General features: G+C 37.5%; 3 protein-coding genes across 4 annotated transcripts; all 3 read left to right on the top strand.

Moving 5' to 3' along the window:
- Positions 1–709: 709 nt before the first annotated feature.
- Positions 710–9,238, top strand: LOC110917831 (homeobox-leucine zipper protein GLABRA 2). Of its 2 annotated transcripts, XR_004884698.1 has the most exons (12): positions 710–873; positions 961–1,151; positions 3,300–3,417; positions 3,529–3,717; positions 4,775–5,152; positions 5,599–5,700; positions 5,781–5,990; positions 6,067–6,241; positions 6,997–7,268; positions 8,242–8,328; positions 8,451–8,886; positions 8,942–9,238. XR_004884698.1 is itself a non-coding variant. In XM_022162272.2 (11 exons), exons 1-11 carry the CDS (start codon positions 832–834, stop codon positions 8,826–8,828), a joined length of 2,142 nt encoding a protein of 713 aa, XP_022017964.1. In that variant the 5' UTR covers positions 710–831; the 3' UTR covers positions 8,829–9,238. The 2 variants fall into 2 exon arrangements, 1 of the variants encoding a protein (XP_022017964.1); XM_022162272.2 differs by having other exon boundaries at positions 8,451–9,238.
- Positions 9,239–9,889: 651 nt separating this feature from the next.
- On the top strand, positions 9,890–11,970 carry LOC110917832 (glyoxylate/hydroxypyruvate/pyruvate reductase 2KGR). The gene is made up of 2 exons (XM_022162273.2): positions 9,890–10,398; positions 11,322–11,970. The coding sequence occupies exons 1-2, from the start codon at positions 9,973–9,975 to the stop codon at positions 11,838–11,840; spliced, it is 945 nt and encodes a 314-aa protein (XP_022017965.1). The 5' UTR covers positions 9,890–9,972; the 3' UTR covers positions 11,841–11,970.
- A 3,944-nt stretch (positions 11,971–15,914) lies between these two features.
- Positions 15,915–16,539, top strand: LOC110918905 (dynein light chain 1, cytoplasmic). The gene is made up of 2 exons (XM_022163185.2): positions 15,915–16,195; positions 16,369–16,539. The coding sequence occupies exons 1-2, from the start codon at positions 16,058–16,060 to the stop codon at positions 16,537–16,539; spliced, it is 309 nt and encodes a 102-aa protein (XP_022018877.1). The 5' UTR covers positions 15,915–16,057.
- Positions 16,540–17,017: the final 478 nt, after the last annotated feature.

The following is a 17,017-nucleotide window of genomic DNA, read 5'->3' as shown; positions in this document are numbered from 1 at the left end:
ATTCATGATATTTCTATTAATATTAAGAATTCTTTCAAATGTTTTGCTATCACTATATTGTTAGTGTTACCATTCTAACCAAGCAATGTTGGTATTGATGTTGGTTCTACAGAAATCGTTACCGATATTCGTTATTTTTTATCAATGTAAAACACATACTCATATATATATTTTTGGGAATCATGAACTTTCGTCTTAGATACTTTCAACCGATACCAACCGAGTTCCCACATTGTAACACGAGCTATTTTACTAGTTACAAACAAGTAGCATAAGGTAGCAATTTTACATCATACAATTATCATCATTGATGTGATAATCGGACACCAAACCTCATACGGGCCATATAACAAAAGGACTGTTCGAACGAGTCATATAAGAGGGTTAAAGCTGGTTTTACCACCCGAGATTTCACCCGTATCATATGACATGACAAAAAGTAATTAAACAATAAAACCCTTATCTCACAAACTTGTGTCATGTGTGTGAAACCCACCATCTTTCCTCCCACAAAAGGAGGGGAGGTGTATATAATATGAAATACATCATTATTATTATATCTTGGTATCCATTTTTGAGGGTGACAACTAACAAGTGACATGACCAATATAATAAAAAAAATCATAACATCTAGTTAAAACTTGCCCCAATTAGCCAACCCTAGTTAAAGATGAAAAGTTAAAAAGAAAATGAGTTAGTTGGAAACCAAATGGAAGGTCCAACAATATCTAACGGTCAACCCCCACCCCCACTCACTTCCTCTACCAACACACACACACACACACACCATGCCTAATCACCCTTAACCAAAATCAAACCAACAAACACTCAATGGCGTCTTCCAATCACCTTACTTCTCTCGCTCTCACTCTCGTAAGTTGCAGTTTTCTTTCCTTCCTACGGTTTCATCCATACATATATATATATATGTATGTATTTTGATCAGTTACTGTACGGCAGGGAGTTTTTGGTGACGGTGAGGAGGCAGTGGATGATCGGAAAGAGGAGGGTGCTAATACGACGGTGACGGAGATCAGTAGTGAAGCTTCCGGACCGGCGAAATCACCATCGGATGACGACGGCGGTGATAAAAGTAAGAAGAGGAAAAAGTACCACCGTCACACCGCCCAACAAATTCATGAGTTGGAAGCGTACGTCACCCACTCTTTTTATTTTTTTTACCTTTTTATTGTTTTTTTAAAGGGAAACTAAAATGCTCTCACATAACGAAAACTCGGTACATCTAAAATTAGGGGTTTTAAACAGGGTGTCTTCGCATTCACGGGTTGGCGGGTTCGACCCGAACCCGAAAATTTTAGACGAATCCGAAAATTATGTTATAGATATGAACCCGAACACGACCCGTACCGACCTGAATATTCGCGGGTTGATCCGAACACAACGCGTTCAACCCGAATTATTTTATTTTGTTCACAAAGTAAAATATAATAAAATTAAAATTTACTAAAAAAACAAAAATGTATATTATATAATACAATTACATTTAAAATTATAAAATTTTATGTCAATTTCCTTTTTCAAGATATGACAATGATGATGTAAAATATACATCGAGTTTAATTTATGATATAAAACATATTATAAAAAATATAATATAATATAAATGGGTTAAGCAGGTCAACCCACCAACTCGACCGAGTTGACCCGAACACGACCCGTTTAGCTAAACGGGTTCACAGGTTCAACCTGAAACTGACCTGAATCCGCTTAGACTAAATCTAGACCCGCAAATTTCGTGTTAGGTTTGTGTCGTGTTTTCAGGTAGTGTCAGAAATTCATTCACCCATACCTAAAATCCAAATCAATAGGCGCGTATTCTTAAAAATCCAATATTTTAACTAAAAAAAGAATTCAGAAATTTTTGGTATCTGAGGGGGTCGGGCACCCCCCCCCCCCCCCCTAAAGCTTTGCCACTAGCCACTGCTCCTAATCTACCCGTATTAATCATACAACTTGTAGGATTTGAACCCTAATATAACGAATTGAATTATAATCAAATTGCTTTGGGTCGGTTACCAATGTCAATAATTGACGATTACACAATTCGAACAATTTTAAATTTGCCTGAAATAAAAACTTAAGAATTCATTTTGATCTAAAAGAATGACTCGTATTAATCATTGATATCTCTGCAACTTATGGGATTTGAACTCTTGGTCTCTAGGTATACTGGGGCTAAAAACACATGTACACATGTGTCTATATTGGTAGCAATGTTTTAAAATCCAGTTTTTATACCGTACCGGATTTGGCTCGGAAACGGTTTAACCTAGTGTACCGGGTGGTTTAACTAGTTAGGAAGAATTTTTAATATCAAGTTTATTTTATTTTCAACGTTATATTAATTTTGTTTCCATTACTGTAAATGTAGTTATAAATTCTTATATTTTCATGTTACCACCGCTTTTTATATTAATTTTTCATTTTTCATATCAAGTTTATTTTTAAAATATAATTGTTATTTTTATTTTGTATTATAACAAATAAAAGTAATTGTTATTTTACCCTATATATTATTACCATAAAAATGATATGAATTAAAAATAAATATGGTATACAAGTCAATAAACATATAATGTACAAGTTACCAATGCATCATAAATCAAGTTGAAAAAAAAATCTCACTTTGGGCCCGCCACCTTTCGCCGATTATGCCCTTAGATAAGGACGGCGTGCCCACGGGCAAAGCCAATCGCCATCGGTGCCACATCAGCCGGGTGCAAGCCAGGAACACCGCATGGACGGGGTGTGGGGCGGAGGCTCGGTGGGGATGGTGTGCATGGTGCATGGAGGAGGCAAGCTTGTTGGTGGGTTGAACGATGGCTGCAAGGGGGAGGGGGCGTTTTCACCACAACTTGGAGCGCTATTATGGGCTGGTGAACGATGGTTACTTACGTGGCGTCTACGTGGCACCGCTTTCTTTTTTCCCTTTAAAGCCTCAATAGCACAGTCTAACGACGGCTGCCACCTTGGGTACGACTGCTCCCGATATGAATAGTCCAAGTTTAAAGCCTTATGTAAACCTCTTTCTTTCCTCTTATAGTTTAATAACGATAACGATAACGATAACGATAACGATAACGATAACGATAACGTCACAGCATGCGTGTGACGTGTCACATTTTTTTAAAGGTGATGTGGTGAAGCTTGGCTTAGTATTGTCCGATTTACAATGTCAAATTTGGTCCTTTTAGTTTGTGGTATGTCAAATTTAGTCCTTTGAGTTTGTGATATGCATGGTTGTGTTAAAAGATCCATGGTTGACTTCCATTTTACAGGCTATTTAAGGAGTCGCCTCATCCAGACGAGTCGCAAAGACAACAGTTGAGCAAGCGGTTAGGACTTCATCCAAGACAAGTGAAATTCTGGTTTCAAAACCGCCGTACGCAAATCAAGGTTTTCATATTTGCTATCACAAACTGACCTTTTTGGTTATGTTAAAAAGAACCATGTCATACATATGCAGGTTGCACAAATAGTGATGGAGAACTTGTGTTGCCATTGCAGGGTATACAAGAACGCCATGAAAATTCGTTGTTGAAATCAGAATTGGATACGTTACGTGACGAAAATAAGTTATTAAGGGAGATGATTAAGAAGGGTACTTGTTCTAACTGCGGTAGTTCTAGCAAGGATGCCACCACTAACAACGAAGAACAACAGCTTCGGGTTGAAAATGCTAAACTTAAATCCCAGGTTGCACAGTTATTAGTTCTTCATCTGAATTAGGGTGGTGTTTGGTTTGCACTCAGGAATCACTATGGGTATGGTTTAATAACAGGGTGTGGATATTGGGAATGGGTATGGATTTCAAAATGTAACTCTTTATGTGGGTATGGAGGATACCGACTGTATGGGTATCAAACCTGATTCATTAAACCAAACATACTCAAAACACTATTAAACCAAATACCCTCAGATCCGAACACTCGTTCCAAACACCCCCAAGTAGGCCTGTAAATGAACCGAACGAACACGAACATAGGCATGTTCGTGTTTGTTCATTTAACTTGAACCGAACACGAACATATAATCTCCGAACACATTTTTTTTGTTCATGTTCGTTCATTCATTTAAAACCTAAACGAACAGTTCATGGACGGAAACGAACATAAACAAAGAAACTTAAACAAACATATATATATATCATCATACTCGGTAAATCCCACCAACAACAAAGCTAAGGTAGGGTCTGACTGTCTAAGGAGGGTAAGATGTAGACAGCCTTACCTCTACCCCGTAGGAATAGAGAGACTGCTTCCAGAAACTTAAACAAACATAATATAACACAAATGAACAAACATAAACGAACGCAAATGAACACAAATGACAAACATAAATGGACAAAAAGTAGCCTTTTTTATATAATTTATTGGTTGATCATTGGAAAGCACATTTTTATTACTAGAATGCCCAAGTACCAATTAGTTTTATTTATATAAGTAGTTTGAAACCCCTTTTTATCTTTATATTTATATAAATATAACTGTTTATGTATTTATAAAAATTTAAACGGACATAAACAAATGCAAATAAATGAACATAAATTGACACATGTGTTCATGATCGTTCGTTTAGTTAAATCAACAAAAAAAAATTGCTCATGTTCGTAAACGAACTTCCTGCCAAACAAATTCACAAACAGTTCATGAACATTTGGTTCGTTTACATTACAGGCCGACCCTCTAGCTTTTAATATACACTCTGAGAGCTATGCATTACAGGTTAGTTAATCAACTGGAGTTTTGTGTAGATTGAGACGCTGAGAAAATCAATCGGGAAACACCCGCAAGGAACATCACCGACAAACTCATGTTCTGCCGGAAACGACAATGAAAACAAAAGTTCATTAGATTTGTGTAGTGGGGTATACGGGCCTGAAAAATCTCGGATAATGGACATTGTAAATCTAGCTATGGAAGAGCTTGTAAAGATGGCTAGTGTCAGTGAACCACTATGGGTCGAGAGCGTTGAAAGGGGCCGAGAAATACTTAATTATGATGTATACTTGAACAAGTTCTCCACCGTGAATTCAAGCAGTAATCAACAATTGAGATACATTGAGGCATCTCGAGATAGTGGCGTTGTCTTTGTGGATCTACCACGGTTGGTTCAAAGTTTCATGGATGTGGTATTGTTCTGTTAATTGTAGATAGTTATTAGTCTAGGCCCCTAGTATGTTATTATTATTTAGAGTTAATTGCCCGGATGCTCCCTGTGGTTTCACGTTTTTTCACGTTTAGTCCCCATCTTTTGAAAATAGCAGGTATGCTCCCTATGGTTTGTTGTTTTGTTACTCGGATAGTCCCCTGAGTAGATGTCAGTTAGTTTGAAATAGCAGGTATGCTCCCTATGGTTTGTCATTTTGTTACTCGGATAGTCCCCTGAGTAAATGTCAGGGGACTATCCGAGTAACAAAGTGACAAACCATAGGGAGCATACCTGCTATTTTCAAAAGGTGGGGACTAAACGTGAAAAAACGTGAAACCACAGGGACCATCCGGGCAATTAACTCTATTATTTATTTGTTTGGATAGGTGTATTTTGTCATTTTCTTATGTCTACTTAATATTGCAGAGAGAATACGTAGAGATGTTTCCATGCATGATCTCTAAAGCAGCTACCCTCGATGTTATCTGCAACGGGCAGGGTGCTAACAGAAACGGTGCAGTTCAATTGGTAGCAAAATACTTGATATTTTTATAGACAAATTTAACGTAAATCTAGACAAAGTCGGTTGATATTTATATTTGTTACAGATGTTTGCTGAGCTGCAAATGCTAACTCCGTTAGTGGCCACAAGGGAAGTGTATTTCGTTAGATACTCGAAGCAATTGAACGCTGACAAGTGGGCAATTGTTGACATATCTATCGATAATGTAGAAAAACACATCGATGCATCCCTTGCTAGATGTAGAAAACATCCATCCGGTTGCATTATTGAGGACAAGTTAAACGGTCACTGTAAGGTAAAGCACAAATATCACAGCTAATAATACGTATGCAATTAAAAAAAATGAAGTATGTCCAATTGTATTCTGTTAGGTGACCTGGATAGAGCATGTTGAATGCGAAAAAATCGTAGCTCATTCTATGTACCGTGCGATCATCAATAGTGGTGTTGCTTTTGGTGCAAGGCGTTGGATGGCCACATTGCAGCAGCAATGCGAGCGTCTTGTGTTCTTCCTTGCAACAAATGTTCCTAATAACGATTCTACTGGTATTTAAATTTGTTTTAATATCCTAAAAAATCAAGGTGCTTTCTCATTTTGCATGAAAGAGTCCCTCAACCAATATTTTGACACATGAAAGTTCATGAACTTGTTAAATTTATACAAGAGTGAAGTACACGTTGCTCCCTGTGGTTTACTAAAATTTTGGATTTGGTCCCTAGCTTTCCAAAAGTACATAGATGGTCCTTGTGGTTTGCAATTTGTAACACATTTAGTCCCCAGACAACAAACTTAAAGGTTTTAGCATGTCCTAGTTAGGGACTAGATGTATCACAAAGTGCAAACCACAGGGACCATCCATGTACTTTTGAAAATATTGGGGACTAAATGCGTTACAAAGTGCAAACCACATGGACCATCCATGTACTTTTGCAAAAGCTGGGGACTAAATGCGTTACAAAGTGCAAACCACAAGGACCATCCATGTACTTTTGAAAAAGCTGGGGACTAAATGCGTTACAAAGTGCAAACCACATGGGCCATCTTTGTTTTTTGGAAAGCTAGGGACCAAATCCAAAATTTTGGTAAACCACAGGGACCATTTGTGTACTTTACTCTTTATACAAACATGGTTACTTACACAGTATGTCAACATTTGGTTGAGGGACTTTTATTGTGCAAATGAGAAAGTATGTTGGTCGTTTTTAATGGTAATAATAACCTTTAAAATTTCGATATCTTCATACTCTGCTTTAATATATTGTTTTTGTATAACTGTATACGAAAATGGACGTTCAATAAGGTATTGGTACACTGGCGGGGAGGAAAAGTATTTTGAAATTGGCTCAGAGAATGACGTGGAGTTTTGGTCGAGCACTAGGAGGCTCTAGCGATCGCACATGGAAAAAGATACCGAGTAAAACAGGATATGATATAAGGGTGGCTTCCAGAATGAACCTAAATGATCCTGGTGAACCGTTAGGAGTGATACTATGTGCAGTTTCATCTATATGGTTGCCCGTTTCTCACGCTGTTCTTTTTGATTTCTTGAGAGACGACAATCAAAGAAATGAGGTATACATGATCACCTTTTAGAGATTTTCTAAGATTTTTGAAGTTATTATGCAAAGAATAATGTATAAAAAGACTTACAGGTGACAGTTTTACCCATTTTTTCCTTATGAATAGGTTGTTATGGGTCGTGTTTTATCTCAAACGGGTCAAACTTAATAAAGCAAAGAAAAAAAATTGCTAAAAATTAGCTAAATGTTGTTCCAAGATATAGATTATTATTGTTTTTTTTTAAATATAGTTTATATATTTTATATCTACTAAATGTAAAAAAAAAGGCCAAAAGGTGTTTTTGTGGGTCAGCCCAACCCGATTTTTCATTTCGAACATAAAAAAATGACCCTTTTTAACACAATACCTCTTTGCATAGTTACGTGTTACACGCCCTACTCACTCATCTTGCTGCCTCTTGAAAGAATATACAAGGTTTAGAAGATTTTTGTACACAAATGGTCCCTGTGGTTTACCAAAATTTTGGATTTGGTCCTTAGCTTTCCAGAGGTACACGCTCGTTTGCACTTTATAACACATTAAGTCCCCAGCCAATAAATCTAAAGGACAAATCTAAAGGTTTTAGCATGTCCAAGTTAGGGACTAAATGCGTTACAAAGTGCAAACCGTAGGGACCATCCATGTACTTTTGGAAAAGCTGTGGACTAAATGCGTTACAAGGTGCAAACCACGGGGACTATATGTGTACTTTTGAAAAGCTAGGGACCAAATCCAAAATTTTGGTAAACCACAGGGACCATCCGTGTAGTCGTGAGTATTATATATCTATAAGTAGTCGTGAGTGGTGGACCAAAAAAGTGTGTGTGGATGAACCCAACCTGTTCTTTTATTTTTCATTTCGACCCGTACAGAAACAACTCGTTTCGACCCGAACCCCCTTTGAGTTGTGACCCATTATCCAACCATCTTGCATCCTCTTAAAAAAAAGTTTTAATATTATTGTTATTATCACCTGAATATTCAGTGGGATATTATGTCAAGTGGTGGTCCAGTGCAATCTATAGCAAACTTGGCTAAAGGACAAGATCGAGTAAATACCGTTTCCATCCATGTAAGATTCGTTTCTTCTCTATTAGCATACAAGTATATTAGTCGCATTGTAATTAGTACCGACGTAGTGGTGTCATAATGTAAATATAATGGTATCTTATTAACTTTGTTTCTTGAATCTAGAAAATGAAGTCGAAAGATAACATGTGGATGGTCCAGGATAGTTGTACAAACGCATACGAATCCATGGTGGTATGTGCACGAGTGGCGGTGAGCGCCATGCAATCGGTAATGGCTGGTTGTGACTCTAGAAGTATCTCGATATTACCCTCGGGGTTTTCGATTCTACCAGATGGGATTGAATCACGGCCGTTGGTGATCACATCAAAGGCAGATAAGCAAAGTTGGGAAAATGGGTCATTACTAACAGTTGGTTTTCAGATTCTTACAAGTGACTCACCGACGTCTAAACTTAGTATGGAATCCGTGGAGTCGGTTAACACACTAATATCAAGCACCCTGCAGAATATCAAGAGGGGTTTACGATGTGAAGATCAGTGATTATAGTTGCAGTTAAGAGTTAAGACGATACTTATGAAACATACTCGACTTTTTGCAAGTAGTTTTTTGGTAACCATGAGAGCCCGTTAGAAAAAAACTTATGGACCCCACAGCTAGTTTTTTGGTAACCATGAGAGCCCGTTAGAAAAAAACTTATGGACCCCACAGCTAGTTTTTTGGTAACCATGAGAGCCCGTTAGAAAAAAACTTATGGACCCCACAGCTTACGCCCGACAGGTGGCATTCAGGGCGACTTTTTCCAAGTATTAGGTGAAAAGGTCTCGGTACAAGTATATATTTTTGGTGGGTTTTATGCTTTTAAAAAGATGGATTTTAATCTGTGAATTATAACTCTTGGAATGACTTGGATTATGGTTAGTTTGATCCTTAATATATGCAAGATTTTAACATCTGAAATTTCATGAGATGAGGAAATCTAGCTAATTTAAAAATCTTAAATATTAAAGAAAGGTTTAAGCATTTGTGTGTTTTTAAATTTTTTTAGGTATTTTTTGTTGTGTTCACATTGGTTCTCGCGGTTCTCGTAATAAAGAGTGGTTCTTAACGGATCCTTATCGTATATATATTTATATTTATACAATCTAATAAATAAAAATATCTATGTACCATGTGTCCACTTGGTATCACAATGTTTTGTAAGAGATTACCCCCAAAAATCGCCTGACTTAAACCGAAACAAAATTTGTTCCCGGCAAACCCAATGTGTTAAAAACCGGTTCAAACCGTCTGATACATCTGGTTAAACCGTTTTTGAGCAAAATCCGGTAAAAACCGGTTCAAACCGTCCGATATATCTGGTTAAACCGTTTTTAAGCAAAATCCGGTACGGTATAAAAACCTGTGTTGATCGGACCCATCAGTGGCGGATATACCTTAGGCCGGGGGGCAACGCCCGCTACGGCTTGGCGCGGAAAAAATTGGAAAAATTAGTGTAAATTTTGGAAAAATTTGAGGTTTTTTCGATTTCGTTACGGCTTATTTATAAAACGTTACGGCTTGACGGATTTTCTAGATCCGCCGCTGGGACCCATAAGCTCATTTGCATACTCAATAACGTATTCAACCCATGACCTCCAATCACTATTAGTGGCTTTGTTCTCTGAAGCATTTCATCGAACAGCTGATGGACAAAAAGCCAGGCGTATGGTTAACCTGCCCAATGTCCCAATATCTCCAACAACAACTCACAACCCGCTTCACCCTCTTCAAATCATGGGAGATCCCATCAAAACAAGACTTCTTCAACCACCAGTCGCACTCAATCAGAGCAGTCGTAGGCAACGGAGTCCACGGAGCAGACTCCGATTTGATCGAATCACTTCCGTGTCTGGAGATCATTTCCAGTCACAGTTCTGGGTTAGATAAGATCGATTTGGTGAAATGTGTTGAAAAGGGTATTAGGGTTACGTCTACTCCTGATATGTTGACTGAAGAAGTTGCTGATTTGGCTGTGTTGTTGATTTTGGCTACTGTTAGAAAGATTTGTGCGTGTGATCGTTTTGTTAGAAATGAGTTGTGGAAGCAACGAGATTTTGGATTGACTACAAAAGTATGTTTCTTGCAACTTTAACACAATTCTTGATTTTTAAATAAATTCTTAGATTGTCAAAAGTTGACGCGTGTTTACATTGATCGGAAATCATAAAAACAAATATCAGTAATGGTTCCGATAGCACTGATACCGTTGTTCAGTCAAAACCGACGTGGTACTGATATTGTTGGTACAGTATCAGGTCGGTTTGTCATCCGGAATGAATCGGTTTCGATTCTAGTCAATGACTCAATAACCAAGTATTGGTGGTACTGTGTCGGGTGTGGGAAAGCGGTTTTTATAGAAGGAAGTGATCGGTCCGGTTTGGATCCGGATCCGGGTTTTTCGGGTTGGTTATATCTGAGTTGGAACCGGTTTCAAATCATAGGGTTAGAACCTGATAGCTTAGGGTAGGGTATGGAGAACCAGTTACTAGCGATACTTGGTTATGGTTTCTTATCAGTTCCAGTTCCGGAACCGGTTTATTTTTTTCACCTCTAATTAATAATAGAGTTAAATGTCATTTTACTCCCTGTGGTTTGGGCCATTTTGTCAGTTTAGTCCAAAGGTTTCATTTTTCGCCTAGGGTCCAAAAAGGTTTCAGCGTTGCCATTTTAGTCAACTGGGTTAACTTCATCCATTTTTTTTGTTAACGAGAAGGGCAATTCGGTCATTTTATACGGCTGAATTGCCCTTCTAGTTAACAGAATTAAATATAAAATGACCGAATTGCCCTTCTCTTTAACAGAAAAAATGGATGAAGTTAACCCAGTGGACTAAAATGGCAACGGTGAAACATTTTTGGCCCGCAGGCGAAAAATAAAACCTTTGGACTAAACTGGTAAAATGACCCAAACCACAGGGACTAAAATGACATTTAACTCTTAATAATAATAACTTGGATAGATGTTGAGCTTCATTAACAAATTTTTTACTTGCAGGTTAGTGGGAAATCGGTAGGGATCATTGGGTTGGGGAGGATTGGGTCAGCAATAGCCAAGAGATTGAAATCATTTACTTCCCAGGTTTGTTACTACTCCAGATCCGAAAAACCGAATTCGGGTTACAAGTATTACCCAAATGTGATTGAACTGGCTTCCAACTGTGAGATCCTAGTGATTGCTTGTTCATTGACTAAAGCAACTCATCATATAGTCAACCGCGAAGTCATTGATGCTTTGGGGCCGAACGGGTTTATCATAAACATCGGACGAGGGGCTCATATTGACGAACAGGAGCTCGTGACGGCTCTTGTTGAAGGTAGACTAGGTGGTGCAGGGCTTGATGTGTTTGAACATGAGCCCGATGTGCCCGTGCAACTCATTGATCTTGATAACGTGGTTCTGTCGCCGCATGTGGGGACTTGCACGGTTGAAACGCGTAAGGCAATGGCTGATCTTGTTGTGGCAAATCTGGTGGCTCATTTTTCTAATGAACCATTGTTAACCCCTGTGGTCTAAAGGGTTGATGCATGTTAAAGTAGTTTGCAAAAAGATTTAATCTTTTATTGTCATACTTGATTTAGTGATAATTGATTATTAATGCACTATATGATGTCTTTCTCAAGATATATATATATTTTTATTAACATTTTAGCTGTCAAACCGTATATATCTAGAGCACCGTAACGGTAACTTTCAAAAACACTGTCACATCACCACCTGACCAAGTTGCCCCTCTCACAGCAAAAAAAACGCCCCTCATCTTTATATACAGATGAGGCTCTCAAAAATGCCCTTAAACCGCCCTGAAACATCCATTATAGACGCTCTTGCTAGGGGAAAAGGACTTAGCGAGGGTTATGGTTATCCATAAGGCCACCCGTAGTGGGGCGTTGTTTTTAAAAAAATTGAAAAAAACGCCTAAAAACGCCCCTCCCCCCATTACATGGGGCGTTTTTTTTTTTTTTTTTTAAATTCAAAAATTGGTTTCCGGCGTTTTAATTATAACGCTATGTACATATTTGCTTAACCAATCAATGTTGAGCATGGTCTGACAACTTCCACTTTTGCATGTGTCCAAGTTTGATTAGCCAATCACCATCTCTTTGCTTTTTTTTTGTTTAATGATTGGAAGAGGCATTATTAGGTATTATTCCCACTACACCACTTTCGCAATAACGCCCCATGCTGACTGGGATGACACGTGTCGAATAATGTCCCATGGTGAGGCATTATTTTTCTCTACCACTACACATGGTCTAAGAAGAAAATGATTTTAACAAATAAATTGATGATAATTTATGATGGTAATATATAAGTATCCATGTTGATCCTTAATCTGTCGTAAGCTTTATATATTTATATTTAGTTTATTGGTAAACATGGAGGATTACTCGTATCTAGATGGTCATTTGTATGGATATATTTACGTTTAAGAGTGTTTAAGGTCAAATTGTTAAGAACGGTTTTTACTATTGTAAACCAAAACTAAACTGTTGAAAAATTAAACAAACCAAAGCGTTACTATGAGCCCCACTTTAGTTTGATTTCACAATGTGTGGACCGTGGGTGGAGACGGTGAGGGTGACTGAAGAATGTGACGCTCTATAATAGTCGTCCTAAGACTGAAGGGAGTGGGGCATCCTTTTGAGAGGGCGTCTTGCGACACGTAGCGCCACGTCAGATTAGAGGATTTTGAGCAAAAAAGGGGGAGTGGGGCAACTTTGCTGGGTAGGGCGTCTTGCGACACGTGGCACCCATTTAATTTTGATTTGGTTAAAAAAAATAATAATAATAATTGGTCAAAGGGGGGAAGCCAGGCGTCTTGCAGAGGATACCCAAAGGGGGACGCCCCCATGGAACGCCTAAGGGGAATGGTGTGCAGGGCGGCATTAGACGGCTTGGAGGGGGAGAACGCCCCACTCCCTTCAGTCTAATAAACTGTTTAAGGATCAAATATAAAAGTAAATTTATGATTGTATGAATTTAATGTAGTGTCAAATAGTTAAAAGAAGATAGGTTAAATATTCGGACATGCATGCAATTTGCTTAGAATTAATATTATGATCATATAAACTATACAAACTAAATGATTTGGTTAAAGACTATATAAATGATATTTTTCTTAACGGTACTCGTATAAATTAAGCCAAGTCTATAAAGAATATAATAACTTTGATGTAGCATGACACTCTCTCTTATGGTGTTACACGTGGCTTGTATTTTAGGAAAGTGCCGGAAGATTTATGGTATTGTCCAACGTACGTCGCAATAAATGTCGGTTTAAATGCATCACAAAAGCAATCCAATGTAAGGACGGTGGGTGTGGCTTAACGCCACCTCATCCTTTATAGCGCTTTGAGGGCGTCACAGGCCATATCGCGGCAGTGAAAGGGGGGCGCCATCCTATGCCTGTCAGCACGTTAACAAGGGGAAATTGATTTGAACGATGAAGGTGTTGGTCAAAGGGGGGCGTTATAGTGTAAAGACCCTGCAAGTTAAAGGAAGGGGCTTTAAAGCCCCCTATGTGACGTGGCGGTGAGGTGGCGTGATAAAGCTCCTATGAGCTTTATACCACACCCTCCAACCTAAGAAAATGACATATTTATTTATATTTATTTATGTAATCTTTGATAACTATAATGAATCGAACGAACGCGAACAATGTTTAGTTCGTGTTCGTTTCTTGTGAAAATATATGTGTATACGAACTGTTTATGAATACTTAAGGAAATGAACGTGTTTATATCCGTTCGTTAATTTTAGGTAACGAACATAAACGAATGTTTATGAACACAAATGAAAACAAACGAACACGAACAAACATTCATGAACATAATATATAATACATTAATACTTATTTAATATTTTATTTGTCGGAAATTTGAAGTATTCAAATAAAATCTAAAAACAAAAAAGTTCATTTAGCTAAACGAACACCAATAGAACTTCTCGCCGAATGATTTATCAACTATTCGTTGAACATTCAGTGGTTTGCAACCGTACACACAATAAAATAGCAAAAGTAAAGTTTGAAAAATACAAGGGGTAACGCACTCATGAGTTTTCTAATAGAAAAAGACAAAAATCGAAGGGATATCACACAAGATGCTCTCACCTAGGGATGTTTCTCACTACATAGTGGCGTAATTTTCCTACATACAGAATTCTAAGTCAGAGGAATAGTGCCAGGATCAACTTATTTTTAATTTAATAAAATTTTATTTTCAGTTTAAAATTACGTTTTCGTCCTTTGTATAAAATTACGTTTTTGCCCCCAGCTAAAAATAAAATTCTAATTTTGCTCCCAGCTCAAAATTACGCTTTTGCCCTCGGTTCAAAAACTCACTTTTAATTTTGTTCCAAGTTTCAAATTACGGTTTCGCCCTCCGTTTAAAATTACGTTTTTGCACCCAGTTTAAAATAAATTTTTGTTTTTTCCTCTAGCTCAAAATTACGATCCTGCCCTTACCTCAAAATTACGTTTATGCCCACAGTTCAAAATAAAATTATATTTTTTCCCCTAGCTAAAAATTATGATTTTGCTCTCAGTTTAAAATTATGATTTCGCCTCCATTTTAAAATATAATTTACGATTTTGCCATCTGTACAAACATACATGTTATGAGAGAGAAATATTCGGCTTGTTGCCCCGCAACGCGGGCGGGGCAAAAACTAGTTAGCTACATAACCATCTTATATATACATTATCCAAATTTACATACATTTAGGGTGGACGAGTTGTAACCCGCCGGAACATTTTCAACAACCAATCATCGTTGTACACCTCATCTCTCCGATTTGAACCCGTCAAAACCCACATCCACTAATGCTAGTGTTCTTGAGCTACCCACCACCTGCACAGTCTTTCAGGCTCAATACGCACCAGTATTGTCATGTGTACCCGAGAACCTGCAAGAAGGTACCCGAAGGTGCCCCGTCCATCCTTATTTAAATATGGTTATTGTAAAACATTTTTCCATATCTCCCTAAATCCTTAAAGAGTTACTTGTCATTTTCGTCACTGTAATTTGTCCAATCATGTCAGTTCAGGCCAAATTTTAAAATTTGTACCATTTCTGTCACTAACATTCTTGAAACATGCTAGTTCCATCCAAAAAACATGAGTTAATTGTCATTTTCGTCCATGTGGTTTGTCCAATTATTCGATTCAATCTTAGTATTTTGGACGGAATTGGCATGTTTAACGAACATCAGGAACGGAAATGATACAAATTTAAAATTTGATCTGACATAACTGGGCAAACACTGGGACAAAAATACGGAATTGGCATGTTTAACGAACACCAGGAACAGAAATGATACAAATTTGAAATTTGATTTGCACTGAAATAACTGAACAAACAGTGGGACGAAAATCCCAGAAGTCATCCTTAAAATGGGAAGTAGTTGTCATCAATTTCAACGCTAGAAGAAAATTAAGGGCAAATGTTGGAATCTAGATTTTTTTTTTTTGAAAAGCCAAACGGAACTTCATTCATAAAACGAAAAAACCAAATGTTGGAATCTAGATGACTATGAAATTAGTCATTTCCTTATTTAAAAAAGACAAATAATGTCAGCATCTATAGATCACTTTCCCCAAACTCTATCTTCTTCCTCCTCCTGAACATATATATAAACACCCCCCCCTGCAAAAGGGCTGTTTATATATATCACTTTTCTTTCATATATCTCAAAAAAAAATCCAATTTGTAAAAAAAATAATAATAATAATGTTGGAAGGTAAGGCACTTGTGGAAGACACAGACATGCCAATCAAGATGCAGATCCAAGCCATGGCTTATGCTTCACAAGCTTTAGATCTCTATGATGTTCTTGATTGCAAATCCATTGCTGCCCATATCAAAAAGGTTCAATTTTTACCTTCAAGATTCCATCTTTATGTCTCTTTGTGTATGTATATATGTTTGTATGTGTGTATATGTGTATGGGTATGGTGAATCTTGAAAAAAGATTTGGATCTTTTTAGGGTTTTTGTTAGTTTGATGATATGGAACTGATTCAAATGATTGAATGGTGACAGGAGTTTGACAAGAAGTATGGAAATGGATGGCAATGTGTGGTGGGTTCAAATTTTGGATGTTTCTTCACTCACACCAAAGGAACTTTTATCTACTTCACATTGGAGACTCTCAATTTCCTCATCTTCAAAGGAGCTTCTTCCCCCCCCCCCCCCCCCCCCCCCCCCCAATGATTGAAAAAGTTAGGTAGAGTTTGTGTCCATATTGTCTTATGTTTCCTATCTTATCTAGTAGGTAATGTTAAGAGATGTGAGATAATTAGTTGTTTGGTAAATTGTAATATTTTTAGTTGTCTTTTTATGGATTCTCCTTATCTGAGCTTTATTTAATTAACTAATGTTTGATGTACTTTGTTTTCTGCAAGTATAACTAAAATATATCGATAATAATGTACATTTTAGGATTAATAAACATGCTAATCATATAAAATGTCTAGCCTTTGTTCATGTTAAAGCTTAAAACATGTTTCCATTTCATTATTTTTGGGCTCTGAATTTATCTGCCTTTGCCTGTAACTTGAGTCTGGTTTCTTAATCTAGAGTGGTTATCAGGGCCGTCTCCGAGAATGTTAAAAAAAATGGCCCTATGCAAGATAAAAAAAACCGGGCCCTTCCCACCAATTGCCATGATATAAACTCATCAATCAGTCAT

This window comes from Helianthus annuus, chromosome 16, assembly GCF_002127325.2.
Source record: "Helianthus annuus cultivar XRQ/B chromosome 16, HanXRQr2.0-SUNRISE, whole genome shotgun sequence".
NCBI classification, from domain to species: Eukaryota; Viridiplantae; Streptophyta; class Magnoliopsida; order Asterales; family Asteraceae; genus Helianthus; species Helianthus annuus.
The sequence above is the reverse complement of the archived record's forward strand: the minus strand, read 5'-3'. Positions and strand labels throughout refer to the sequence as shown.

Excerpts from the sequence above, each read along its gene's own strand:
- LOC110917832 (XM_022162273.2), top strand. The coding sequence starts at position 9,973 with ATGGACAAAAAGCCAGGCGTATGGTTAACCTGCCCAATGTCCCAATAT. Across the intron at positions 10,399-11,321 it reads ATTTTGGATTGACTACAAAA|GTTAGTGGGAAATCGGTAGG; the intron begins GTATGTTTCTTG and ends TTTTACTTGCAG.
- LOC110917831 (XM_022162272.2), top strand. The coding sequence starts at position 832 with ATGGCGTCTTCCAATCACCTTACTTCTCTCGCTCTCACTCTC. Across the intron at positions 874-960 it reads CTTCTCTCGCTCTCACTCTC|GGAGTTTTTGGTGACGGTGA; the intron begins GTAAGTTGCAGT and ends ACTGTACGGCAG. Across the intron at positions 3,418-3,528 it reads ACCGCCGTACGCAAATCAAG|GGTATACAAGAACGCCATGA; the intron begins GTTTTCATATTT and ends TTGCCATTGCAG.
- LOC110918905 (XM_022163185.2), top strand. The coding sequence starts at position 16,058 with ATGTTGGAAGGTAAGGCACTTGTGGAAGACACAGACATGCCAATCAAG. Across the intron at positions 16,196-16,368 it reads TTGCTGCCCATATCAAAAAG|GAGTTTGACAAGAAGTATGG; the intron begins GTTCAATTTTTA and ends GAATGGTGACAG.